The sequence below is a fragment of the Perognathus longimembris genome, chromosome 3 (assembly GCF_023159225.1).
Source record: "Perognathus longimembris pacificus isolate PPM17 chromosome 3, ASM2315922v1, whole genome shotgun sequence".
Classification (NCBI taxonomy): Eukaryota; Metazoa; Chordata; class Mammalia; order Rodentia; family Heteromyidae; genus Perognathus; species Perognathus longimembris.
Window position 1 is genome coordinate 77,747,408 of NC_063163.1, and position 18,410 is coordinate 77,765,817.

The 18,410-nt window shown below is 39.3% G+C and overlaps 1 protein-coding gene and 1 pseudogene across 3 annotated transcripts in view; one reads left to right on the forward strand and one right to left on the reverse strand.

Moving 5' to 3' along the window:
• The window catches only part of Ttc28 (tetratricopeptide repeat domain 28), a 534,278-nt gene that overhangs the window by 262,644 nt on the left and 253,224 nt on the right, over positions 1–18,410 (forward strand). For all 3 annotated transcript variants that reach the window (XM_048342731.1, XM_048342732.1, XM_048342733.1), the window contains one exon: positions 13,710–13,857. In XM_048342731.1, the coding sequence (XP_048198688.1) occupies positions 13,710–13,857 (148 nt within the window). The remainder of the gene's footprint in view (positions 1–13,709; positions 13,858–18,410) is intronic.
• Positions 17,079–17,196, reverse strand: LOC125349801 (annotated as a pseudogene).

Below are 18,410 nucleotides of genomic sequence, written 5' to 3' on the forward strand. Positions count from 1 at the left end.
TCCTCTAGGGTTTTCTCCTTGAGTGGCTTGTTCCTCAGCTGTGATGGTACCTTTTTTCAATATGGCCTTCAATATCCATCTCTGCTTCCAAATTATTATTTGTTACAAATATATTTTGTTTCATTATTGGACTTTCACAGCTTATTTTTTCTTGTGTCTGTTTTTTCACTTACTGCTTGTCTCTTCACAGCATGGGAGCATTATATACAGGGAACATGTCTGTCTTTTTCTCTGAGAATTTTCACTGTCATGATGCTTAGTACAGAACTAGGATGCAAGAATTTGTATAAATGATTAAAGTAGAACACTTGAAGACTTGGTAAATCAGCAGACTCCTGGTGAGGCAATACTGGAGAGTAAGCTCAGGGCCCTGTGTTCGTGAGACAGGGGCCTATACTGCCAAGCTATATGTCCAGTCCTTTGTTTTTGCCAGTACTGGGACTTGGACTTAGAGCTTGAGCACTGTCCTTGGCTTCTTTTTGCTCAAGGCTAACTACCACTTGAGCCACAGCACCACTTCTGGCCTTTTATGTTTGTATGTGGTGCTGAGGATTGAACCCAGGACTTCATGCATGCAAGGCAAGCACTCTACTAAGCCATTTTCCCAGCCCCTGTCCAGTCCTTTTTTTGAATTAGTTATTTGAAATAGTATCTTCCATAAGGCCATAAGTGGACCTGTGGCTCAAGTAGTAGAGCACCAGCCTTGAGCAAAAAAGCTCAGGGACAGTGCCAGCATCCCAAGTTCATGTCCCAGGACCAGCACACAAAAACAAAAACTATCTTTAATTAAAACAAAATGATCCACACATCTCAGAAATCTCAATTTGGGGTTGGGAATGTGGCTTAGTGGTAGAGTGCTTGCCTGGCACTCTGCTACTTTAACTATGCTTCCAGTTTTATTTTTTTCCTGATTATTTTGAAGTTTCAGTTTCACAGACTTTTCTGGCTGAGCTAGCCTGGAACCATGATCCTATTGATCTCAGAGTAGCTAGGATTATACAGGTGTGAGCCACTAGTACCCAGCATATTTCCCATACTCTTCCAGTCAAATTGGTGTGCGTGTGTTTGTGTGCGTGTGTCCCTTTGAATTTGAAAATATCAATATATTCAGTAACATTCACCTTCCTGCCTATGCCTCCCACATACCTGGGACCACAGCTTGATGGTTAAGCTAGGGTCCTATTAACTTTGTAATTGGCTGTCCTGGAATCATGATCTGCTGATCTCTGTCTTTCATGTAGCTGGAATTACAGATGTATGTCACCATGAGTGGCTAGTTCTAAAGTCTCTATCAACTCAAATTAAAGGCCCAGATTCATTGAGTCATTACTGATTGTTCTTTCTTCACATTGACCAATTCTGGAAATTTCATGTAATTAGAATAATACAGTTTGTGACTTTTTGTGTCTTCTTTCATTTAGCCTATTTTTTGAGGTTTATTCATGTTAACATATACCAGCTCTTCATTCACTTTTATTTATTTATTTATTTATTTAGCCAGTCCTGGGGCTTGAACCGCAGGCCTGAGCACTGTCCTTGGCTTCTTTTTGCTCAAGGCTAGCACCCTGCCACTTGAGCCACAGCGCCACTTCTGGTCTTTTCTATATATGTGGTGCTGAGGAATTGAACCCAGGGCTTCATGTATACGAGGCAAGCACTCTTGCCACTAGGCCATATTCCCAGCCCTTCATTCACTTTTTATAACTTTAAAATATTTTGTTGAACATACCATATTTTATTTATGTCTTCATTCGTCAGTAGACATTTGTATTATTTCCATTGACTATTGTCAGTATTGCTTCATTGAATATACCTGTAAAATATTCAATTCTTTAATTAACTAATTCTATGCTGGAATTTTTTTGGGGGGGAGGACAGTGTTCTGGTATTGGAGCTTGAATTGAGGGCCCAGTCACTACTGACCTTTTAGCTTTTTCATTCAAGGATAGCATTCTGCCACTTGAGCCACAGCTTCACTCCTGGCTTTCTTTGGTAGTTAATTGCAGATAAGAGTCTCAGACTTTCCTGCCTGGTCTGGCTTTGAACTACAATCCTTAGATCTCAGCCTCCTAAGTAGCTACGATTATTGGAGTGAGCCGCTGAGGCTAGCTGTGTGTGTGTGTGCCAGGATTTTAACCCAGGGTCTTGTATATGCTAAGCATATTGTCTGACTTGCAGCAACATCATAGAGCCTTTAAGTTTAACTCCATAAGAATTGTCACATTGTTTGTATGACTAAATCGTTTTTTGATCCCACTCATAATATATGAAGGCTCCAGTTTGTTCACATCCCTGACAACACATTTTTTTATTTTCTTAATTTTAAATAAAAACTTAAAAATTAAGAATTTAAAAATTAAAAATGTATCCTTGCCACTCCAGCATGTGGGAAATGGCATCTCCCTATGGTTTTGGTCTGCTTAACTCTTAATGACTAGTGATGTTGAGCATCTCATGTGTTTGTTTGAATCTGTGCCTCTTCTTTGGAGAACTTCTCTTTCAATCCTTTGCCCATTTAAAAAATTGGGTTGTCTTTTCATAGTTGAGTTATGAGAGCACTTTATATATTCTAGATGTTTGACCCATATCAAATATAGAATTTGGACATATTTTCTCCCATTTTTGGATTGCCTTTTAATTTTCTTGATAGTGCCCTTGGTACACAAAACTTTTGAATTTTGATGTATGTACTTTTTTGATGAATTCCAATACCCACACTTGGGTGTTAAATTTATGACTCCATTACTAAATCCAGAGCCATACAGATTTACCCCTTTTTAGTTTAAGCATATCCTCCTCCCTCTGAAACTTTACTGCTGATCTATGCCTTAAGTTTTGTTTTTCACTGATTATTTTTTATGATAGGGTCTTATTTCCTGCCTGGGTAGACATCTGGACTATAATTGGCCAGTTTATGGGATTATTCTCATGAGCTCCTCATATTTGATTTCCCTGACACTTTCCAGGTCTTCCATCTTCCTTTCTTCCCATTCTTTGGCCAAAGGTAGGACTTTGGTTTCCCTGTGCTACTGTGTGTGTCTTATAATTCCATGTATACAAGGAAGCAAGCCACACAAGGGGAGTGAGGGAACTGGGGGGGAGAGACAGAGACACAGAGAGAGTGAAACAGGAAGAGAGAGAGAGAGGAAAGAGAAATAGAGAGTGAGAAAGGAGGGCAGGGGAGGTTAAAGAGAGAAGAGGAGGGCAGGGGAGGAAGAAGACAGGCATTGGAGTTCCTCCTGTGCCCTAATCTGTACTACAGACTGCAAATAGTATGTATTCTGCACAATTTTAGGTGTCTGCTCAGCAGCCAGTGCTACTAGCCATCACTGTCACAGCTGTCTTGCTGGGGTGAGGGCAGGGAGAGAATGTAAAGGAGACTTGAATTAGTGTTTTCTCTACTCCTTCTGGCCCATAAGAACCCCTTTTCTTGCTTCTCTGAGCAGAGAAGGCTTTACTTTGGAACCCTTTTGTTTGAATCCAATGAGTCCTTGCCTTTGAGTCCATGTTGGGCAACACTGGATGAAAAAGACAAAATAGGATCTGAGGAAGATGGCGGAGTTGCAGCTGGATGCTAACTGAGCTGTCTCCAAGAACCCAGTTTTAGCATTCCAATGTAAGGTCACACCAAATGACTCATAATAGTACAGAGATTTTGGCCACAGAGGAAATACTTAGGCAGCCTGCTTAAGAAGACAGATTTGCCAGTGTGGCTGCCACCACAGCTGCAGACAAAACCAGGATAAGGGTGATGGAGACAGATTGCATGCAGCTTTCCACTCACCTCTAGTGTGCATCAAGTGACTAGGAGCTGAAACCTTCAGCCTGCTGTCCACAGACAAATGCTGATTGCAGATGGTCCAAAAAACCAAAGGAAAGTGTGAGTACTCCACAAAAGACATTCTCACTCCTGCTCACAGAACACCCCCCACCATCAGAGAAGAACACCATATTTGATTCTGCCACAGACTCTACAAGAGCAGGTAGAGGATAACTTGGCCTGGAGAAACAGCAATGACAGGGCCATTTTTCAAAAGGGCAAAGGAATCTGAGCAGTGAAAGTCAGCTCCGCCCAGGGGAAGGTTGCCCTACCCAGGTTGGGGGGAACTCCTCCCTGGACCTGGCAGCTTTCTTACTCAGGTAAACACAGCTAGAGGCTGTGTGCCAGAGCCTTGCCCCTCTGCAGATCTGCAGCTTATCTGGCTGCAAGAGTTAAAAAAACAAAAAACAAAAACCAATTGGTTAGGCTGTAAAATCAGAGAGCAGCTTCAAGCTGGGCTAAAAGAGTATCTCAGTAGCTAGCTTCTGTGGGAAAAGCCACTGATTCCAGACAGAGAACAACCCCACCCACATTCAAGCTCCCTGGAAGAGACTCTAAGCTACAGAAAACAGCCACCTCCCTCCTGCTTGACACCCAAAACAGACGGCCCTACCAATACAATAGTCAGGGAGGAGGGTCACAAAGACCCCAGGTCTGTAAGGCAGAACTTTCTTCTGCCTGCTCAAACAAACTGATTTAAGAAACCAATTAAGGCACAAGAAAACTGACTACCACAAAGGCAATCAGAGGCTCCATCAAAAGACTGGATAGTAGACACAGGGGAGACACAAGATCACCCTAATAATAGAAGTATTCTTTTTTCTAACTATAATTCTTAAAGTATTTTTCTAATATTTTCATTAATTTAATTTTTTTCTTCTTTCCCCCCCTTTTTTTAAAAACTTTTCTTTTTCCTACTTCATTTGTAGATAGCCTACAGTGTTGATTAGAACTCCTCCTACACTGTGTACATACATAATTCAGACTGATTACTGAAACCTTTATTTCTCAAGCTTTAATTTTACTATCATCCCTTTATACTTATATAATTTCTTAAAGTTTCTTTATTTTATTATTTATATTATTAATTTTTTTCTTTTTCCTTTCTCTGAATTTAGGTCTGAATTATCATCCTTCTGTTTCTTACATTCCCTTCATTAGTCTACTCTTACATTCTCATACTTTTCCTTATACCTCTTAATTTCTGGTACTTCACCCCTTCTTGTATCTTCTAATAGTCCTTTGATCCCTAGTTGTTGGTTGTTGAGCTAGGCTGTATATGTATTCATTTTCATTATGTCAAGGGGGCTCATTGAGTAATTCTTTCAGTCTAGATTGATTTAAACAAAACAACAGATTTGTTCACTGGTTACCACTATATATATTCTGACTCCTGAATCTCATTACCCCTTTCCAAACAAATAAAAGCCAAAATAGGGGGCTAACTACCTAACATTTTGACCTTGTAATATTGGGGCGATTACAAGGCTCAGGGTTGGTTTTTGTTTTGAAACTCTGTTCTGTAGTGGTACTGGATCTGTTTTTATATCAAAAAAAGGAGAGAGTGAAAATATCTATCCATGATTGTGAACTTGTGAAATCTGTGCAACTACAGGGTTCTGGGCTGGGTTAATTGGTGTCTTAAAATTGTGTTTTGGGGGGCTGGGGATATAGCCTAGTGGCAAGAGTGCCTGCCTCGGATACACGAGGCCCTAGGTTCGATTCCCCAGCACCACATATACAGAAAATGGCCAGAAGCGGCGCTGTGGCTCAAGTGGCAGAGTGCTAGCCTTGAGTGGGAAGAAGCCAGGGACAGTGCTCAGGCCCTGAGTCCAAGGCCCAGGACTGGCAAAAAAAAAAAAAAAAAAAAAATTGTGTTTTGGTGTGCTACTGGACTTGCTGTCATTCCCAACTGGGCAGAAGAAACACAAGAAAAATGGCAAGTCAGGGACTCTCAACTCACACTCAAAATAGACAGTAAACTGAGCAGAGAATCAAAAACCTAGAGGATAGTCCTCAAAATGCTCTACAAACTCTACTGGTAAACATGATGAATGAACAGAATGAAAGTCTACAGCATGATAACACTAACCAAAGATTAATAGAGGAATTATGGCATGCACAAAAAGGCTGACTGAATTCCAACAGAAAAAAAAGGAGGGTAAAAGGTGAACTAGTACAACAGCAAATACAAGACAATATGTTGTGAACTACTGTACAGCTTTGGGGGTTGGGTTGAGGAGATGAGATGGTGGGTGGAAAAATGAGAGAGGAGTTAACATGTTTGACAACTTGTAATCCCTTTATATATCAACTGAAATTTCTTTATATACATCACCATAACAATAAAATTGAATTTGAAAAAAAAAAGACAAAATAAACCAAAACAGCAAACCCATTGTTGGTTTGGTACCCTTTGCTATTTTGAATCCTGAGCTTCTTTTTTTCATTCACCTTCTACCAGTCAGAGTCCCTCAAGATGTTTTAGCTGTCTTTCTTGGGTGTGGCTGGTTGTGCTCATTGGTTTTTCTGTTTTGCTTAGAACTGGAACTTCTTTCCTTCTGAAAAGATGCACAGTGCATTGTTGTTTTTTTTCTTTTTTCGTGTGTGTGTGTGTGTGTGTGTTTGCTAGTACCTCCTGAGCAGCAGTCATTTTCTTGTTTTTCCTTTTGCTATTTGTAGTTTAATACCAGAGCCAGTGAAGAAAGATTATGCACAACAGAAAGAGAAAGAGGTAGCATCCAGAAGGTTTATCACTTCGAAAAACATGTATAATATTTCTATGAGTTTCTTTGAGTTTTCCAGCCCTGCTCCAGCCTGTTGGTCCTCTTGCCTATGATTGTCCTTTTTCCAATGTATGTTATTGTCTGGGGACTCTTAGCGTTGGCTGGCCACCCAGTGATATACAACTGTCAGGAGTATAGGCACTGTTTCTCAAATCTACATTTAGGAGAAAGGCGTTATTCTAAGAACTGAGATTCTAGGAAGAATAGAAATGGACATTTCTTTTCTTTTCTCTTGCAAATGTGAACTCATTTTTCCCTACCATTTTTATATAAAAAATTTCTCCAAACAGTATAGCAAAATATATACTTTGGTTCAGGCCAGACAGGAAGGTTGTACACGACTCAGAGGAGCAGGATAGGGGAAGGCCAGATGTAATGAATGGTGAGACGGGGTGTAGTGAACTCTGCACTTTTTCCTCAATTTTGCTATGAGTCTAAACTGTTAAAAAATTGTTACAGAAAAATTGTCTTCTCCAAATTTCAAAAAACTTTGATATTTTAGATATGTTGCTTTGGAGTTTTCTTAGGCACAGTGCCATTCCCCTTTGATTGATACTTTGAATAGAAAAGCAAGAGTTTCTAGCTGGAGAATTAATCAAACAAATGAGTCACTAATAATGGAACTTCATCTGTCAGCGAAGCCTTATGCACGGTCCCAGTCCCCCAGCACATGGCTGCCCACAATAGTAATTCTCATAGGCTGCTTTGTGGAGTCCTAGTTTCCACTATGTCAGTCAAGATGCCATGGATACTTCCAATGGTTAGTGAGAATTCAGGCTGCTTTAGGGCCTTGCACTGTTGGCATCCATGTACTTCCTGATCTGCTATTTTGTCTGCCTGCTATGATTTCCCACTTGGCTTCTGGCAAAATGAGTGCCCAAGACCAGACTCTGTTTGTATGTGTGTGTGTGTGTGTGTGTGTGTGTGTGTGTGTGTGTGTGTGTGTGTGTGTGAAAGTTTATGTTCTATGTGCTAGGGTGGAGGGAGGGGCACAGGGGCCAGTGCACAGAACTCATGCTGAAACCAGATGATCTCTTGGAGAAAATTCAGGAAATTCCCTGGCTTTATTCTTGGCATGACTTTACATACACTTCCTATGCCACACCCATGTGATATGGAAAGTTCAGAACCATTATACTCAGGCCCTCAGACTTCATTCATTGTTTACTTTTAAAGTTTGACAGAGAAACTCCAGACGATGCCCATACATGTTATACTCTAACATACACTGGAACTTGGGGAATCTCTCCTACACAGTTATTTAACTCTTGGTTGGCATTTTATCTTTTCTTTAACAACATCTTACCTAGTTTGAATTCCTTTTGGATGTGTCACCTTCATAACAACTTTGATACATTTCACTTAAAATTAATTGTGGCTAAATAAATAGCTGATAAATGAAGCAATCAGAATTGAGAGCAGACTTCCTTTAGAAATGGATCTGAATGTACCAAAGCCAACAGTGGAGAGGAAAACAGTTTGCAGCTGCAGACTTCATGAGAACATTATGTATAGGCCATTTGGCCCTCTGACTCTGGGTTCCAAGCTAAATAATGATGGTTTCTAAAATAGCCCCCATGTGCTTTCATCACACAATAAGCTAGACTAGAAAAAAAATAGTGAAGAATAGAAATGTAGTTTTCTGGAGATGTAGAAATGATTACTCCCATCTGAGCAGGTAAAACACATTGCCATGTAAAAAAATGTGTTCTTTGCTAATTCTCAAGTTTTTTTTTCTTATTTTTAATATAAAGTGTCAGCAAATGGAAGCAAGAGAAAACTCACTTCAAAAATCAGAAGATAAAAGAGGCACAGCAAATGGTATTGTAGCCAGTGAACAAGCAAGCACTGGCTGAGAAGCTTGCTGACTGCTCCTTTGGTTTCTCTTTGATTTAAAGCCTAGGCCTCTAATCTAATTAACATTGAACTGAGTTGCAAGTACAGTGGCCTGTTTGGTTCAATAATAATACATTTATATGAAAGGTTAATGAAATGAATTTTCCTTCCATCCAATTCATTAAAAATTGTTCTACATTCAAGGGTTGCTAATGGAATAGAGATTAAATATTCATGTTCATAAATTTTCTATGTCATTTCTGATTTTCCTTCATTTCTGCCTGTATAGGTTGAATTTTACAAGTACAAGAGTTCTCCCACAAAAAGCTTGTTTAGAGGTTAATTGCACACTATTAATTCTTTATCAAAGAGGTGGTATGGACTAGTGGAAAGAGTGTGGTGGAAGGGTTGTCTTGCCTTGTGGACGTCTGATTTGGAGCCAGTTTGTAACCACCTCTCTCATGCAGTGGCCCTCATTAAGACCTCCTTTCAGGGAATTAGGAAGATCAGTGATGGACTATGGAAAGCACCCAGCATGCTTTCTGATACCGAGTAGTTGCTCAATAAATGGATGACTTACAAAGGTTTGGAGAAATAAAAATCTGCATATCTGTGCAAAAAATTTATAGTAGGACTAGCATGACAATACTGAAGTCTTTTTCTATTTTTCGTTTTTGGCAGTACCGGAGTGTTTGCTTTAACTTTTGCCATCCTTTTCAGCCTTTATGCTTTTTACTATTTTTGAATAGGATTTTGTTGTCTGATAAGGCAAAACCTGGGCCTCAGTCTTCCTATTTATCTTCCTTTATAGCTAGGATGACAGATAGGTATCTGTCACTGTGCCTAGCTTCTCTTTTTCTTTTCTCTTTTTGGTTGAGGTAGGGGTCTCATGAACTTTTTGCTAGTTTCAAACTGTAGTCCTCCTGATCTCCATTTCCTGAATAGCTGGGATTACACAAGCGTGCCTCTGTGCCTGGTTGGCTCTTTTTTTTTGCCAGTCCTGGGCCTTGGACTCAGGGCCTATGCACTATCCCTGGCTTCTTTTTGCTCAAGGCTAGCACTCTGCCACTTCAGCCACAGCGCCCCTTCTGGCCGTTTTCTATATATGTGGTGCTGGGGAATTGAACCCAGGGCTTCATGTATACAAGGCAAGCACTCTTGCCACTAGGCCATATCCCCAGCCCTGGTTGGCTCTTTTTAATACTAAGACAAATGTTGTGCTTAGACCTCAGAAAATTTTGTAATAACTCGGGATTAGGATTAAGTCTCTGAAAGAACATATTAATATTCCTACAGATAAATTTCTATGGACAGATTCTTGTTCTTCCATTTTCTACTACCTTTTTCTTCATTTCCACCTAGGCCTCTTTGATACAAGAATGTGGAAATTTTTTCAGAATATGCATTCTGGCTGTCTTTTTTATGTGTAAAAGAAGTTTCTATTTACATGTGTATATGTACAATTTGCTCATGATTGTTGTCTATTTTATGTAATATAGTTTGCCTTTTACTTGTCCTAACAAAGGCCATGAAAGTCAGCCATGTAAGATACCAAATATGCAAATGTGATCGATATGTTCAGTGAGGATTTTAATGCTCATAAAACAACAAAAAAACCCTCAAATTATACAAACTATACATTTCTTTGTAAATTCACCTTTTTTGTTCTCTGATTTTATCATCTCCCATCACAGTTGAACATAGTTGTACACACACATCTTGATGTTGTTACAGGTTGTCTGTTTTGGACCTCCTGTATTCATTTTTCATGTTTGACTTAGTTGTAATTTATAATTATTTCTTTACAAATTTATTTTATTTCTTTATAAATATTTATTATTTGTAAATTAATTTTCATCTTCACCACATCTACTAATTTTTTAAAAGCAATAATGGGACATTTGGTAAACACTCAAGTGACACTGGTGGAGAAAGACAATGATGATATGGAAAGCGTACATTGCCCTCCCATCCCTCCCCCCATGGGTCACAACATAGTTGGAGGTAATTATTCTTCAGAAGGTGTAAACGAAGTTCAAGCACAAATTGTAAAAGATATCTTGGGAATATTGAAGTTTGACATTCAATTAGATCAAAAGGCACATTATTTGCAAATGCTTGAACTAGGAAATTATATATTGCCCATAAGAATATAGGATGTCAATCCTATGAATCATGACATCTTATCTGTACTTGTTATGTATTTTGTGTTATAAATGTGCATGTCCCTTTGAGTACTGTGGTTTATTTTCTCACTCATTTGGACCCAGGCTATTGGGTAGTGGTTATTGTTGGTTCTGTGACATCTGAAATTGTGTCTAGGAATAGGTGCTAGAAGCAAAGACTCACAGACATTGTTTCCAGAGGCAATTGCAGGGTGAGTAGTTTACTGCTTTAGATGTTTACTCTAAGTGTTTTTGCCCTCTGGATGGCCACTTAATAAAATGCAAATGCTACTAATAGTAACAATTTTAACAAGTTGTAAATGTTTTTAAATCATTAGTTACATTTTTGTTACTGCTGAAATATCACTAGAGTTCTGTCAGCATTTACTGCAGCCAGCGGCAAAACCATTTCTAGCTTTTATATTCTTCCCCTATAGACTGGCACAAGTCCTGCCTTTGTTTTTGGTATTACCTCTGTGCCCAGCACTGTTTTTTTAGGGAATGGTAATGGAAACAAAGAAGAAAGGAATGAAAACTTATTCTTGTAATTGGCTTGTCTTTACTTCATTCATGATTAACCATTTGGTTACTGGAATAGAATACTCACTGAGTTTTGTTCTTATAAACCACAGAAAGTAAATGAATGGCAATAGAATACTTGGAAAACTCAGGCACCCCACCTTCAGTCTACACATTAATCAGCTCCCTGAATCTCTCTTCTTCCTGTTCTCAGGGCAGCAGTGCTCTCACTGGTAGATCCACAGTGCCTTTCCTTCACCCTCTGGCACAAGCAGTGCTCAGCTTGTGGCAAGGGTGTTGGTGGGCTGTGTCTATAGTCAGCGGCTGGCCCAAGCCACATCATGTATTGGCTTCCATGGCTTGGAGCACAGTGCTCTCCCCCCTCCCACATGATTAAAGTTTTCCCCTCTTCCACAGGAAGCCACTGTTCACAAAAAACCTGTGATGCTAAGAAAAATGAAGAATGAAGATAGCTTATTATGAATACACAGGCTTGCAGATCCTTTACTAAGTCATCAAAACCCACAAGTCAGGTTTTATCAGCATCAGCATAAACTCCAAAATGGCACCTCTTTCACAAAAGTATAGGGAACTCACTTTTATTTAATACTCTTTGTACAACCAAAGAATAAAGCTTGGAGAAAAATTAGGAGAGGCCACTCTGAGTCTGGAGCCCATGGGAGTTTTTCAGAACTTCACTCTGACAGCACTGAGCTGTTTACTGATAATATCTTTTAAAGTTGAAAGAGGATCAAGGAGGGGATAAGAAGTCCTTTGAGCCTTCTCTCCTATACCTCCTTTTATTTTTTTTCCTAAAGAGAGAAAGTGAAGACAGAGAGGCATGGTCTGGCCTTACCTTTTTTTTGCTGGATTTCTGAGTGTCCTAAGAAAGCAAAGCAGGTACACTGTATGGAGCATGGCAGGATCACTGAACATGACACGGCACTTTTCTGCTTCTCAGTGCTTGTTCCTGGCACACAGGGAAATCAGCTGCTATCTCCGTGAATTCAAGGTTGATAAGGTATTGTTTATAAATATGTGAGAGACCATCAAAATTGAGACTAATTTAGCATTTTTTGTTTTGTATAAAATATGCCTAAAATCAATAACTACAGACATCATTTGTCTCCCTCTATAAATAATAATTACCATTTATAGCTACTTGGCATATTCATATACATATATAAGTAGTATAACATAAAATATATATGTATACATATATATTTCTAGTGTAGCGCTAAGATAGCACTTTCAGGCTTAGGTAAGCCATAGTTCTTTTTAATTGGAATGTTCACTATACTGCTTCTTGGATTACAGGAACAACCTAAAATGTGAAATGAAAGGGGTAATGAAAAATGTCTGTAAACACATTAAAGATTAAAACAGTGGCTGAGGCCAGTGAAAGGAAGTGATCTTATGAATTAGTAATGAAAGTGCATTTGCAGGTTATTGTCTGACTGGGGTCCGAGTTTTAACAGCTACATTTTCAGCTAACAGAAACCAGAAGAGCTCATAACAATTTGAGTATTCATTCTGTGTATGGATTGTTCTCAATATAGAAATCTTAAGTTGTATGGCCGGCCCGAAGTCCTGAAAGTGTTATTTTTTAAAATGAAATAAGATGTTATAATCTTGAAAGGTGTCTGCTTTTTCTTTTTTCTTTTTTTTTAATCGGAAAACAGATTTTTTATTTTAACTTACATACAGGTTGGCTGGCAGTAGGAGCTTTTCTTTGTCTGCCTTTTCTCATTGGCTATGTTTGTACTTCTGATATAAAAGTATATGTTAAAACTTAGTTTTCTAAGAGCTTGAAACTTCACTTATATCCTGGGAGTGCAATTTATGTGTATGTTGGACTGGAAAAGTTGAGTTTGTGTTGTAAATGGTACTGCGAGTAACAGTATTTAGGTTAAATAAGAAGCCAATAATTTCATTGTGCTTGTTTGTTTTTTTGCCAGTCCTGGGGCTTGAACTCAGGGCCTGGGCACTGTCCCTGGCTTCTTTTTGCTCAAGGCTAGCACTCTACCACTTGAGCCACAGTGCTGTTTCTGGCTTTTTCTACATATGTGGTGCTGAGGAATTGAACCCAGGGCTTTATGCATATGAGCACTCTACCACTAGGCCATATTCCCAGCCCTAATTTCATGTTTTTTATTTGCCAGTACCAGGGCTTGAATTTGGGCCTTCATGGTTGCTTGGCTTGCTTGCTTGCTTGACTGATACTCTACCACTTGAGCCACACCTCCTTTCTGGCCTTTTGCTGGTTATTTTGGAGATGGAGCCTCATGGAGTTTTCTGCTTGGGCTTCCCTTAATCCATTATCCTTTGGAGCTCAGTTTCCTGATACCAACCCAGGCAGGAAAGAATGGAAGTTTTAAGTATAAGCTGCTTTAAAAAAAAATATGCTCACATCTTATGGTGCCAGAAGAAACCACTTGCTTTGATTGCCAAGCATTCATTCTGGTTTTGATCTAAAGTCTCCTCTATTGTAGTTCTGCTGGTCTGTTGTCATAAAGAATCACACCTGTATTCCTGGGTGAAGTATGTTACATAACACGTGTCTTTTCTTCCCCTTATTTCTAGGCATACTTCCGACAGGGTGTTGCCCTCCAGTACCTTGGACGTCATGCCGATGCCCTGGCGGCCTTTGCATCCGGACTGGCTCAAGACCCAAAAAGTCTCCAGCTTCTTGTGGGGATGGTAGAAGCCGCCATGAAGTCTCCTATGAGAGGTAAGGAGGATGAAATTACTTGATCAGATATTAATTTAGAGCATTTCTGGATGTTAGAATTGGGTATCAGGGACTTGTAGGGTACTACTATGCAGAGATCTGATATTTCTGACAAAGATTAAGAATTGCTGTCGGTGACTGTTAAAGAGACAGAGTAAAAAAAAAAAAAAAGATAAACCAAACAACAACAACAACAAAACCCAAAGAGACAAAGTAGTATATGGAATGGCCACTGGCTGGACACTTGTGGACATGGGTTATATTCAGAATTTTTAAAAATTAACTCTATAGCCATGGACAAAGAAATTGACTTGTCTGGATTTTAGGTTGTTTAGATAAATAATTCTCTCTCTCTCTCTCTCATGTGTGTTGTGGTTTCGAGATTCTGTAATTTTGAACTATATAAGTAAATTGACTTTCTTAGATGGACCAATTTGCTGTCTAGAAATAAGTATGAAAAGTAAAAGGAGAGAAAATTAAGACAGATACTAGTTTATATAATTTCTCTGTTATTCTACTTTATTCCAGATGTATTCTGGAAAAAGAAGAGAATGGAGTGAAAAAGATACCAAGGAAGTTGGAAGAGTTTTAAGGGTCAAAATCGAGTAGTTTCACTTTGAGAAACATTACTTTTTTTTCCTTTTTCTCTTTACCGTGGCTAAAATGCAGGGTTTTATGTATGCTAGGCAAGTGTTCTACTGCTATACTACTAACCCAGAATATTTATCTAATTTATTTATAGACAGGGTCTCCTTTGGCAGCCCAGGTTGATCTTGAACTTGAGATTCTCTACCTCAGCCTTCTGAGTGCTGAGATTACACTACCATGAGTGTACACTACATGAATGTACACTACCATGCCCAGCAGGAATATTGCTTTTTGAGGAATGAGCTCTTGAGAAGAGTTAAGGGAAAGTGTGTACAAATTGTTACCATTAGATTGATAATCAGAAGGCAGGTTCAGGGATATAGAAGATGCTAATGATGCCTCACAGTACTTAGGTCAGGTCAAGCAAATATCTAATGGTATGCATTTGAAATTTACATATGGAAAAGTGAACTTCAAATGCCACATTAGATAGTTTTAATACACTGGCTAATGTTAGACTTGGCTCAAAATATATGCTAAATGAAAATTAGATGAATTAAATGGTATTTGTTTGGTCTTTAGATAATTCATAGCTATAAAAGATATTTTCCTGACAGTTAGGGATTTCATGTTTCAAGGGGAAAAAGATGTAAGGAAGGCTCTGTTCATGTGATTTGATAAGCCATGCAAAGCCGAGTTTTTGCTGCTGGAACCTAATGGTTTCTCCCACTGTGGGGCCTGCTGTTAATAAACTCTGACTCTGAGCAGATGTGCCGTGGACCTCCAGGGCTGGGCAGGGGGGGAGGAGATAGGAAGGGCAGAGGAGGAGGGATTTAGCCAACAACAACAAAAGCAACCTGTATCTTTACCGTTTTTTTCTAGAATTTTCTCATTTCCTCTTCACTCTTTCTATGGAGCATTTTTTATTTAGTTCATGAAGTTATCACTTCTTTATTCTGAGGTGTGTCTGCTACTGCCTTAGATATGTGTTGATATCAGCAGAATCACACATACCATTTTACCTTTGAAGCAATTTGTTTAGATAAATGTAAAGAAATCCTCCCTGCACTGCAAAAGGTAGCTGAGAGCAGCTATCACCCTATGGGTTTTCTGTGCCTTGTTCCTTCCCATATTAGAGTGGGGTGACCCAAGGGTGACCCTGGAGAAAGCTCCCTACAGTGCCTGGGGCACTTCAGTATTCTTTCTCTTCCCTCAAGGCAATTTAATTTATGTGGCTTATTTTTAGACTTGCATTCACTGTGTCTATTCCAGGTGGGCTTCTCTTAACTACATTTTATAGAGACTGCTGCTTGTCAGGGTTGTTCTTGGCTTCACTTACATCCTAATGACCTCTCTATGTTGTATGGTAGTAAATCACAAAATCTGTCATTTGCTGCACAGTTTTGCCCACTGTTTATTTTAGCCTCCTGCATCTCTCTCAGTTTCTGCCACTACTACACAGCTATGTTGTCTGGGACATTCCACAGATAGATGAGATCTGTTGTGTCAGTTGTTTTTGTTTTGTAATTCTTAGATGTAACAGAAAGCAAACAAAACTCCCAAGTGTTGTGAAGTTTCAAAAGATTTTATTTTAGGTCTGGGGAAGTGGCTCAGTGGTAGAGCCCTGCTTTGCATGTACACACCTCTCAGCTCTACATGTATCCATGCACACACAAAATCTTTTTTTTTTTTTTTGCTAGTCCTGGGGCTTGGACTGAAGCACTGTTCTGGCGGCTGTGGCGGCTTCTTCTTCTTCTTCTTTTTTTTTTTTCTCAAATTTTTATTATCAAACTGATGTACAGAGAGGTTACAGTATCATACGTTGGGCATTGGATACATTTCTTGTACTGTTTGTTGCCTTGTCTCTCATGCCCTCCTCCCTCCCCCCCTTTCCCTCCCCCCCCCAGGTGTTCAGTTCACTTACACCAAACAGTTTTGCAAGTATTGCTTTTGTAGTTATTTCTCTTTTTTTACCCTGTGTCTCTCAAATTTGTCTTCTTCTTCTTCTTCTTCTTCTTCTTCTTCTTCTTCTTCTTCTTCTTCTTCTTCTTCTTCTTCTTCTTCTTCTTCTTCTTCTTCTTCTTCTCCTTCTTCTCCTTCTTCTCCTTCTTCTCCTTCTTCTCCTTCTCCGCTCCTTCTCCTGCTCCTCCTTCTTTTTGTTGCTCAAGGCTAGCATTCTACCACTTGAGCCACAGAGCCATTTCTGGCTCTTTCTGTTTATGTGGTGCTGAGGACTTGAACCCAGGGCTTCATGCATGCAAGGCAAGCACTCTACCACTAAGCCATATTCCCAGCCCACAAAATCATTTTTTAAGGTAAGACTTTCTTTGGCTGGTACCGGCTTTGAGCACAGGGCTTCACACTTGCTCACAGCTTCTCTCTACTATCTAAGCTATACCTACAGCCTGTGTTTTTGCTGGTTAATTGGAGATAGAATCTCATGGAGTTTTCTATCTAGGCAGACTTTGAACCAAGACCCTCCAGGGTTCAAGTCTGCAAAGTAGTTAGGATTATAAAATGTGAGCCACTAGTGCCTGCTATAGGAATATATGCTTGTTTTCATATAAATATGTGCTATTTATTCATAATAAAATTAATTTGATTTTTATTATTCTTATATTTCTTTTTTTGATCATATTCCTTCTTACATGTACCAAAAATCTCATATTCAATAATGAGTTCTGGGTTGCAGAAAAGGATTTACTGTTTGCACCTGTCTGTAAGGCTTTGTTACAAATTAAACATTGTTCCTATATTTCTAACAATTAAATCTTTAAAAAAATTATCTTTTCACTTATGTTCACAAATGAGGTATCAGTTAAACTATTTCTCATGTGGATATTGTTGTGTTACTATATAGCCTATTTATCTTATATCAATGAAAACACAAAGTAAGTGTGTGTGTATGTACATGTATACATACTTCGTTTCACATGTTTTCTCATTACCCTTTGTTTGTTTCCATTTCTCCTTTAGTCTTTCTGCAATTTCAGTTTGTTTTATATTATAAATGTTTAAGCAAATTTGGATGGCATTGCATACTGCCACTGCCGGCCATGGATTTAATAATATAATTATAAAGCAAGATTGAGTTTACCTTTATTTGTTTCTCTAACGATGCCAGGCAGGGATGCTTCTTACTGAGGGGTCTCTTGTGTGTATTTTCTCTTCTCCTGTTAATTTGGTAATCTAAGACTATTACATTTATGGGCCATCACCTGTTGTTTCTGTGAGTTCCAGAGGATTCAGGGATGCTGCTTTTATGAATGAGTAGAATAGGGCTAGGGATGTGTTTCTCTTGGGGTCAGCTGGTGGGGATACATGCCTTTCTCATGGTCAGCTGGGCCCACTTTGATTTACTGGATTGTTTATCCTCAACCAACTGTTCCAGTTTGTGAATGAAATGGTGTTAGAAAGGTAGGCTTTCACCCATGAGACTGGAGTCGCATTCTAGCCCTGCCATTTGCCAGTCCATTGACTGTGCATGGATTCTTTCTCTGCAGCTTAGCCCTTCCCTTCCTACCCACTAATGTTGTTGGGGTCCAGGCCCCAAGGAGCAGAGCCCTCCTCTTTGCAGGCCAGGCCTCCTTTTCACTGAGGGAAAGGAGTCGTATCCATCCAGCTATCTGGTGTTCATGGCAGAATTTGGCTGTGGCTGCAGAGCAAAGCCACACCCTTTGTATGACTTTCTCTTGGTTTTAGTGTCAAAGACCTTGTTTCTTATTCTCTTCTCATCTAAGAATCTGCTGTTCCTGAAAACATCCATGCCTTCTATATCTCCAGTTTCCAAGGGGATGTTATTTTCCCTAGATAGCCTACCCAGACCTACTGCTGGGGTCCCAAGGCACAGCCTATCAGATCCAAGAACTCAGGATGAAAAGCTGTGCCATTATTTCATATATTACCAAGAACCAGGAAGGAAGAAGCCTGTGAGCAATGCTGACCCAATTCTTCATACCATGTAG